At 42.1% G+C, this 9,945-nt stretch overlaps 1 protein-coding gene across 5 annotated transcripts in view; it reads right to left on the bottom strand.

Moving 5' to 3' along the window:
* Window positions 1-2,677: 2,677 nt before the first annotated feature.
* arnt (aryl hydrocarbon receptor nuclear translocator) overlaps window positions 2,678-9,945 on the bottom strand; it is a 31,619-nt gene continuing 24,351 nt past the window's right edge. For 3 of the 5 annotated variants that reach the window (XM_061674217.1, XM_061674219.1, XM_061674222.1), the window contains 5 exons: window positions 9,144-9,334; window positions 8,380-8,563; window positions 7,193-7,373; window positions 6,983-7,113; window positions 2,678-4,235 (listed from right to left, as the gene is read on the bottom strand). In XM_061674217.1, the coding sequence (XP_061530201.1) occupies window positions 4,152-4,235; window positions 6,983-7,113; window positions 7,193-7,373; window positions 8,380-8,563; window positions 9,144-9,334 (771 nt within the window). In that variant the 3' untranslated portion in view covers window positions 2,678-4,151. The remainder of the gene's footprint in view (window positions 4,236-6,982; window positions 7,114-7,192; window positions 7,374-8,379; window positions 8,564-9,143; window positions 9,335-9,945) is intronic. The other 2 variants (XM_061674218.1, XM_061674220.1) reach the window with 1 other exon arrangement.

The raw sequence follows: 9,945 nt of genomic DNA, 5'->3' as shown, positions 1-9,945 counted from the left end.
ACCGCATACACTCGTTGAAGTCTCAGCGCCCTTTGCACAATGGTCATTGCACCGGACGATTGCAATATTAGTCGTTCAAACTGCTCTAAGTGCTAGAGGACTCTGCATCTTTTTGCACAATTGTTTTTTGTCAATGTCTTTATGTCCCCAAAGTGTTCTGTAAATTGACTGTTTGTTGTACTAGAGCGGCTCCAACTACCGGAGACAAATTCCTTGTGTGTTTTGGACATACTTGGCAAATAAAGATGATTCTGATTCTCTTTAATGCCTTTCTTACTTCCCCCTTACTAATCATTGCCACTTCCTGGTCCACCACACTTAACTCTTCTACTCTCCCTTCTCTCTCATTTTCCTCATTCATCAACTACTCAAAGTATTATTTTCATCTGTCCAGCACATTATTGGTATTAGTCAACATATTTCCATCGCTAACCTTAATCACCCTAACCTGCTGCACATCTTTTCCATCTCCATCCCTCTGTCTGGCCAACCTGTGTAGATCATTTTCTCCTTCTTTAGTGTCCAACCTGGCATACATGTCATCATATGCCTCTTGTTTGGCCTTTGCCCTGTGTCACATCTCAATGTATTCCTTTTGCATCTCCTCGGTCCTCTCAGTGTCCCACTTCTTCTTAGCTAACCTTTTTCTTTGCATGATTTCCTGTACTGTGAGGTTCCACCACCAAGTCTCCTTCTCTCCTTTCCTGCCAGAAGACTCTCCTGCTTGCCTCTCTGATCACCTTGGCTGTGGTGGTCCAGTCTTCTGGAAGCTCCTCCTGTCCACCGAGAGCCTGCTCACCTCTTCCCGAAAAGCCGCACAACACTTTTCCTTTCTCAGCTTCCACCACATGGTTCTCTGCTCTGCCTTTGTCTTTTTAATCTTCCTCCCCACCACCAGAGTCATTTTACACACCACCATCTTATGCGGTCTAGCCACACTCTCCCCTACCACTACCTTACAGTCAGTAACCTCCTTCAGATTACATTGTCTGCACAAGATGTAATCCACCTGCGTGCTTCTACCTCCGCTCTTGTAGGTCACCCTATGTTCCTGCCTCTTCTGGAAGAAAGTGTTCACTACAGCCATTTCCATCCTTTTTGCAAAGTCTACCATCATCTGTCCCTCCAAGTCCATTTCCTGGATGTCGTACTTACCCATCACTTCTTCATCACCCCTGTTACCTTCACCAACATCTCCATTACAATCTGCACCAATTACGATTCGCTCGCTGTCTGGGATGCTCAGAATTACATTTTGCTAATAGTGTTAGTATGTAATCATTAAATATACCCGTCACATAAAATGTCATCAGTTGAGGCTGTTGGCAGGTCAGCAAGAATATGCTTGTGCTTACTGTAGTACGTTACCATTTGTTCAATAAAGTGATTGAAGCTGTTGTTGATTGTTTCAATCCTCTCTGTTATAGATTGCAATTCAGTCGAACCAGCTGTTGTAGACTACAGTATATTCAATTAGCTAATGACGTTTACTGGAGATGTGCAGTTGAGTAACTAAAGGCAGCTGTACTCTGCAATAGGCCTATTGCACTTTAGCTTCTTTAATTAGGGGTGAAATGCAAACTCCCACGATATAGTGAATAATCCATGATGTAACTACAATTAATTTAAAAAAAATCTGAACCTGCAAAAAGTGAAATGTTATATAGCGAGGGATGACTGTATTGTACTTGACACAATACACTAGTAATAACATAATTCAAATGATTGTAATAAATTAAACATTGTGCATCATGACTTTATGCTTCATTGCCCATTGACATTGTTCTGCTCCCTCTGGTGTGCATGCCTTGGCCACAAGGGGTCAGAATAATACAAAATAAATACACAAAGATGACAGTAATATTATTTTTTCCCCCCCAGAGGATGAAGAAAATATGCCTGTGAGTATTGTTATATGCTGCCTTCATGTGTTGCTGCATCATCTGTGTTCAAATATCCGTCACTTAAAGGGTTAAAACTACCACATCAATGCTAGTTTTGTTTAGCCAACTATGCTGTTTGCATTGTGTGTCAGCATCAAGCTAGCAGACTTTCGTCAGGCAGGGATATGTATGAATAGTTTAATCTGTAAATATACAACAAACTATGATGCCAAGCACTCTGATATCATTACAATCGCACCGTACATTACCCATACATATAAATGGCTTCGAGATTATTTTATTATTTTTATTTTTTTTTAAAGTGCAGGAAATGAGCGTGCACATGTGGCATACTCTCAGTAACTTCCACTAACAACCCAGATTCAATTTGACTCCTCCCCGACATACAAAGCATGTCTCAGTCGAGATGCGCAACTTCAACATACTTCCCCAATTCTTCTTTAGATAGGGCTTTGGCACCATCTTGAGGCAATTCAGGGCGTTTCAGAAAAAGCACAAAAAATGAGAACAAGTGCTTATCCGCAAATAGTGTGTGGATACCTAGTTGGTTCTACAGACAAAAACGTGAATTTGAAATGACATGAATATGCAGAGGATTAAAATGCTTCCCCTCAAGACTTGCATGACAGTTAGGAATGTTAAAATGTTATCTAAAACATTCCATGTAGATTAATTTATATTACATTTTTTTTTCAATAGTTTTCAAAATTACAACTTGAAACTCAGATTGCATTCCATTGTATGGATTCAGAGAAAACAAAAACATCTTTCTTTTTCAATATATAAATTTAATAAAAAAACAAACTTTGTTTGTGTTGAACATTTCATAGACATTTACAGAATTATTTATATATTTGTGACTCTATGAGTGATAACATTTCACATCATTAGGAAAAACCCCTGCACACAGAACGACCAAAAAGACAAAAGACAGTCAGAAAGCTCCTTGAAAAAGAAAGGCTTTACATACAGCGTCATAAGGGTGTTAATGTTTGTCTCAAACACAAAAACAATAATAATAGTTGTTTTTTTACCTCCCCCCCCAGTTGCATTCTAAATAGCCTGATTAAACCACTACAGCAAATACCAATGAACCAATCAGAAGTCCGTCAAATCACAAATGACGAACCCCAAAATGACTATTCCACATCTCCATTCCAGGACCACAGTTAGGACACAAATAAAGAACTTTAAAAGTACACAATTCTGTTATGTCTGTGTTAATTATTGCTGTGTGATGTCTTTTTTCAGAGTTTATTTTTATTTTTGAAACAAAAGGAATACAAAGTGCCCATACGTAGTACAGAGTAATGCAGAGTAATGCAGGGCAACAGAAGAGAATACCAAGCACATCTGAAACAGACTTTTGAAACGGATCATGATATTTATTATACACACATACGCATTTGATACATATAGTATGCACCAAGGGTGTAGACCCAAAACTAATAGATTGGATACCGATTTATCAATAAACTGTATTTAGTTAATGCTATGCTAACTTAGTGGGTGCAGCTTATACACCAATGCGCTCAATAGAATGAATATTATGGTAATTGGAAGTCCATCAGCATCACTGAATGGATGGTGGTTGACTTTAGAGGTTTCACTGCAAATGATTAACAAAAATACATTATTCTGCCCCAAGAAAAACAGCAAGAATGTGTAGGTGAAGGCATGTAGAAAACCGTGTTGAGTATGAATCAACATGATGTAGAAGCACTCCATGAAAGCAGTGCTGGCATGCAGAGGCATGGCATGGCATGGATTTAAAAATGTCAGTATGGAAAGCACAAACAGACCTTGTGCTCATGTGTGCGTAGAGAAAATAACAAAACACAAAAACAAACCAAACACACCCTTGCCATTTCCTGAGCGTTATAAAAAAAATAATAATAATAAAGATTGGATCGATTAAGTGTGTATGCTAGTAGTTCAAATGCCTGAGAAGAATCAGGAACATACAAGAACAAAAGGCCATCGTGTGTGATTGTGTGAGAATATATTCACTTCCTGTGCATGATTGCCAAAGGGTTTTTTGTAGAGAAAATGGCTGCCATCCCTTGATTTTCTTTCCCTGCTCATCTCCTTACCTGCAGTTAGGAGAAGTGCGATGCAAGTCAAGCAAAAAAAAAAAAAAAAAAAGCTAATACAGCACGAGCAGGAGAGCTGGATGAGTGAAACAACAAAACAAATCAAAAGTGTTTGTGTGTTGGGGAGGGCGAATGGGGGGCTGTAGACCTGCAGTCACTCGTTAAATGAGGGATACATTGGAATATCAAAGTCATCGCTGTTGAAGTTGGTGGGCTGGTCCAGCATGGACAACACATCCTGAAAAGACACGGACACACACACACGGACACACAAACGGACACACACACACACACACACACACACACACACACGGATTAACACCAGTGGCTATGTTGTTCTCTCTTTATAACAGCCATCCATTTTCTATCGCGCTTATCTCGGGTTGCAGGTGAGCTCGAGCCTATCCGGCTGACTTTGGGGTGAGAGGTGGGGTACAATACATTGGACTGGTCACCAGAGCGCATACTGACAAACAACAATTCACACCTATGGACAATTTAGTGTCTTTAACGAACCTAATATCCGATTTTTGATGTGTGTGAGGAAGTCGGAGAAAATCCACAGAAGCATGGGGAGAGAAAGTAAACAACACAGGAAGGCCCAGATTCGAACACTGAACCTGAGAACTGTAAGGCAGATGTGCTAACCACTGATATTTAATATACAGACCCTTTCCAAAAAAGTGTGGTGAGTGTGGTAAGGAAGTGAAGAGACGGGTCCAAGCAGGTTGGAACAGGTGGAGGAAGGTGTCAGGTGTGTTATGTGACAGAAGAGTCTCTGCCAGGATGAAGGGCAAAGTTTATAAGACTGTGGTGAGGCCAGCCATGATGTACGGATTAGAGACAGTGGCACTGAAGAGAGAACAGGAAGCAGAGCAGAAGGTGGCGGAAATGAAGATGTTGAGGTTTGCTCTAGGAGTGACCAGGTTGGATAAAATTAGAAATGAGCTCATCAGAAGGACGGCCAAGGTTAGATGTTTTGGAGACCAAGTTAGAGAGAGCAGACTTAGATGGTTTGGACACATGCAGAGGGGATTTAGTGAGTATATTGGTTGCTGCCAGGCAACAGAGCTAGAGGAAGACCAAAGAGAAGGTTGATGGATGTCGTGAGGGAAGACATGAGGGCAGTTGGTGTTAGAGAGAAGGTGGCAGGAGATAGGCTCACAAAAGGATGACACACTGTGGCGACCCCTAACGAGATAAGCCAAAAGAAATAGAAGAAGAATACTGTGAAGAAATCAGCCCAAGTGTTTTAAACTGAGTGTCACACACTATCATCTACTAAACTCAAAGCACCTGCTCAGGTTTCCCCAGGTGTCATTAAATTGCCTCAGTTGGGTTCAATATGGGGAAGACTTGACAACTGGCCAGAAGACCATCATTGATACCCTCCATCGGATGGGGAAGCCACAAACGTTCATAGCTAAGGAGGTTGGCTGATCACAGAGTGTTGTGTCCAAGCATATCAATGGAAAGTCTAGTGGAAGGACAAAATGTGGCAGGAGAAGATGCACCAGCAAAAGAGATGACCATGGGCTTCAGCAGATGATCAAAAACCACCACATTCAGATGCATCCGGGAGATGGGCTACAACTATCGGGTTCTCGTGTCAAGCCACTTCTGAGCCTGAGCCAATGTAGGAAGCGTCTCAACTGGGCCAACGAGAAGGACTAGACTGTTGGCAAGTGGTCCCAGGTCTTCTTTTCCAGTGAAAGTGTGCCTTTCATTTGGGAATCAAGGTCCAAGGATTTGGAGGAAGACGGGTGAAGAACAGAACCCAGGCTGCTTGAGGTCCAGTGTGAAATATCCACAGTCAGTCATGATTTTTGGTGAAATGTCCAGTGCAGGTGTTGGTAAACTCTGCTTTCTTAAATACAAGGTCACCGCAAATGTCTACCAGAATGTCTTAAGAGGACTTCGTGATTCCTTCTGCTGAGGATCTGTATGAAGATGGAGATTTCATCTTCCAGCAGGACCTGGCCCTTCCCCATACCACGGCATCACAGTGCTTGACTGGCCAGCCGACTCGCCATATCTAAACCCTATTGAGAACCTATAGGGTATTATCAAGAGGAAAATCAGACCCTTTATTTCACTACATTCATTTCAGTATATTTGGAATGATTTTACTATATGTATGGATTACTTTTGATTATTTGAATTTGGGCGGCACAGTGGGAGACTGGTTGGCACATCTGCCTCACAGTTCTGAGGACCCGGATTCAAATCCCGGCCCCGCTGGTGTGGAGTTTGCATGTTCCCCCTGTGCCTGCCTGGGTTTTCTACAGGTACTCCGGTTTCCTCCCACATTCCAAAAAACATGCATGGTGGGTTAATTGATTGCTCGTAAGTGTGACTGTATGTGCGAATGGTTGTTCTTCGATATGTGCATGCCCTGCGATTGGCTGGCGACCAGTTCAGGGTGTACCCCACCTCTCACCCAGAGTCAGCTGGAATAGGCTCCAGTACGCCCGCGACCCTACTGAGGATAAGCGGTACGGAAAATGAATGGATGGATATTTGAATATGAAATTAGCTGTTCGTATGTTTGCATCACAGTTCTGATCTTCTATGTGTGAGTAATTTTCATGTTATGTGACATTCACAATACTTGTTGCGATAATGTTTCAATATTGTAATCAACATTTTAGGGCAGCACGCTGAGTTAGCACATCTGCCTCACAATGCTGAAGTTTAGGGATTGAATCTCAAGATCAGCTTGTTCTTGTGATTGGATGGGTTTTCTCCGTGTTGTTCAGCTTCCTCCCACATTCCAAAAACATGCATGTTACGTTCACTGAAGATCTAAATTATCCGCAGGTGTGAGACTAAGTGTTAATGATTGTTTGTCTATATGTGTACTGCATTTGGATGGCGACCAAGTCCAGGGCGAAGTCCGCTTCTCTCCTAAAATCATCTGGGACAGGCTCTAGCTCACCCGTGCCCAAGTGCTGGTATGAGAGGGTGTGCGCTTGCATCACTCACAGTAAACATGTCTTGCTGGTTGCCTTGTGCGTGTGGGTGCTGCTCTGCGTTGCTCTGTGAGTGCTGCTGGCCCTGCCACTGGGGCCACACTGCCTCCGTTGCCCGGGAGGGGAACTGCGACTGAGAACCATCTGGAAAGAGAGAACCAGATGTATGTGAACATTTGTGAGGTCAAAGTCAAACAGAAACATAAATAAGAACGGTACCTACCATAACCGTTTGTGTTGATGCTGACTCGCGCGTTGATTTGTGGGTAGTTTGCGCTACTGGTCTGGCTGGGAGCAGCACCGGTGGGCATCTGGCCAAAAGAACTAGAAGAGCCGCCTCCAAATCCACCCATGGAAGCAAACGGTGGAGACATGGTCTTTGCTGCTTGGGGAGCCATCTGCTGCTAATTGTGGGAGACAAGCAACTCCATTTATTAGTTAGAAGTAGGGCTGGGTGAATGGTTGTTTGTTTATATGTGCCCTGCGATTGGCTGGCAACCAGTTCAAGGTGTATCCAGCCTATCTCCCAAAAGTCAGCTGAGATAGGCGCCACCACACCTGCGGCTGTAGTGAGGATAAGCGGATGGATAGATGGCAAGAGCATGAGGGAGATGGATTTTATTTTAAGGCCATATTGCCCAGCTCAAGGTAGATGATGCATTCAAAGCAATCCTGTTGTAATAAACTACAGTGAACTACTATATCACACGAATAGTGAAAATCCACAAATAATTGACACCGTCCCTAAAAGGGGTTTGCAATGGCATAGAGATGCTACAAGGTGGCGGAAAAGCATTCATATAATTCAAAAAAATAAATAAAAAAAGATCACAACACAAAGTATCCACACCATGCATCTAGCATGTAAAAAAAATCATGAACCCATACTATCTGAACATACTCAGCAGTTCTATTATTCAATACAAACAAACCATCAGTAGTATTAGCTAACATACTATCCTACTAAAAGTTGGTGTGGCATCAAACATGGGCAAACAAATTTGCACACTAGCACTTTACACAAACGGTTATTAAGTCATTAAACTCACGTTTTGGCATTTGCACACTAATTAATATTAGAGAATACAGGTAAATTGTAGCAGCAACGTAGACTACACAGGCTATTCGTGGCTGCATTGGAAGAGAAGAAAAAACATACTTTCAGTTTCACTTTTGACTGTGCAAGAGGTGCAATCAAGGACTGCCAACAAAACAGGACAATTCAAATGCAGATATAAACACTATCCATTAATTAAACCTAACAACAACACCAAAGGTCCATCAGATGACGCCAAAGGAATACATTTATTGCTTTGGCCTGACCGCAAAAACACCAAATATCTGATGATATTTTCAGCAAAAAATGTACTGATAACAAACCGCGACTATCTGGAGGAGGGTTCACTGTACCTGATTACTGAATTGTGTTCCGGCACCTGCTCCGGGCCATCCTCCTGCCGGTCCTCCATGGAGGGGGCTGCTGGTGTTGGAGGGGGTGACGGGCTGCTGGGCTCCATTCTGGCGGGACATCTGGGCCAGCATCTGCCCTGCTGAGTTGGCTGGCTGTGCCATCTGCGGCGCCATACTGACTGGTCTGTAGAATGTGGAAAGCGGGGTTATGTAAAAATTAATGTGCATCAAATAAAGGACCAAGACAGCATGGCAACATTTACAGCAGCCTGGAAAGTACAGGCAATAATTGAGGGAATAGATTCTGAAGTGAACACAGTTTTGGCCGGGAAGCCTCTGCAACCACATTGAAGCTAATGTGGTTAACCCTCAAAAGATTTCTTGTGGATTATATGTCTTGCAAATGAGACTATGGGATGTCCGAGTTGCTCGCTCTGATCAGTTCCGCAAAATTAAATGAATCATAAATACAGTTTATGACAAATGAAGTAACAGTCTAGCAGGGTGTGGGGCCCCAAGATCAATTCTGGACTGCAATTTCTCCTACAATATCTTCTTGGATGAAAAAAAGGAACATAGCAGACTGCTTTCTTCTTGTGTGATGGATACATTATTTGAATTCCTTCATCTGCCATATCTAAAAATATCACGTCAAAAATAGTGCCCGGAGAATTTATTCACTCAACTGCAGATGGGCATGACTGAGGTATTTGTGGAAATATCATACGAATGATCACAAGACACCAATATCTTTGACCTCCTACCTGTTGTATGGGTCACTGGAGCGACTGGCGTTGAAGTTGTTGACAGTGGGGTAGATTTGGGCTAAGGGCGTTGAGGTGGAGGCCACGCCCTTTGTCTGACTGGGGCCTTGGAAAAGGGAGGGGTACAGGTCTGGCTTGTCCAGGCTCTTGGTGTGGTCCGGCCCAGCGGACGTCACTGGCTGCACCGGCATCTGGGGATGACCATATCAGGGATTACCGTAATTTCTCGTGTATAATGCGCACCCATGTATAATACGTACGCCCAAAGTTGATCTCAAAATTCTGGAAAACCCTTCTACCCATGTATAATGCATTTTTACAATGCATGATTTTGCTTCTACCCATATGATCAAAACGTGAAGTATTATATGTATTTTCTTATTTTTTTCAAATAATTATTCTGAAGTTAAGCACTTTATTTGAACACAATACGTTTTTAATTTACTTGCTCTTATTTTCAAATTCACAGCCCTACTTTTATTTAGTAAATGAGAACACACACAGTTGTGCTCATATATTTGATTACCCAGGCAGAATTTGTAAGATGGGTATAATTCTTTAAAGAGAACATGAAGAACCAGGCGAAACACTTAATTTTATTTTAATGGGATTCAAATTAAAACGTCAAGCTTTTCAGAAAAGCATTATCATTAAACAAAACATAAAGAAATTAATGATGGTTGTTTTTCAGTCATATTTTAAAAAACATTATTTCACAAATTCTCCCAGGGTATGTAAACTTATGAGCACAACTGTACATATATGCAGTCATACGTACCCCCTGTCATAATGGAATGAAAGT

The sequence above is a fragment of the Phycodurus eques genome, chromosome 4 (genome assembly GCF_024500275.1).
Source record: "Phycodurus eques isolate BA_2022a chromosome 4, UOR_Pequ_1.1, whole genome shotgun sequence".
Lineage (NCBI taxonomy): Eukaryota > Metazoa > Chordata > Actinopteri > Syngnathiformes > Syngnathidae > Phycodurus > Phycodurus eques.
Note: the sequence above shows the minus strand (reverse complement) of the source record. Positions and strands in the feature narration are given on the sequence as shown.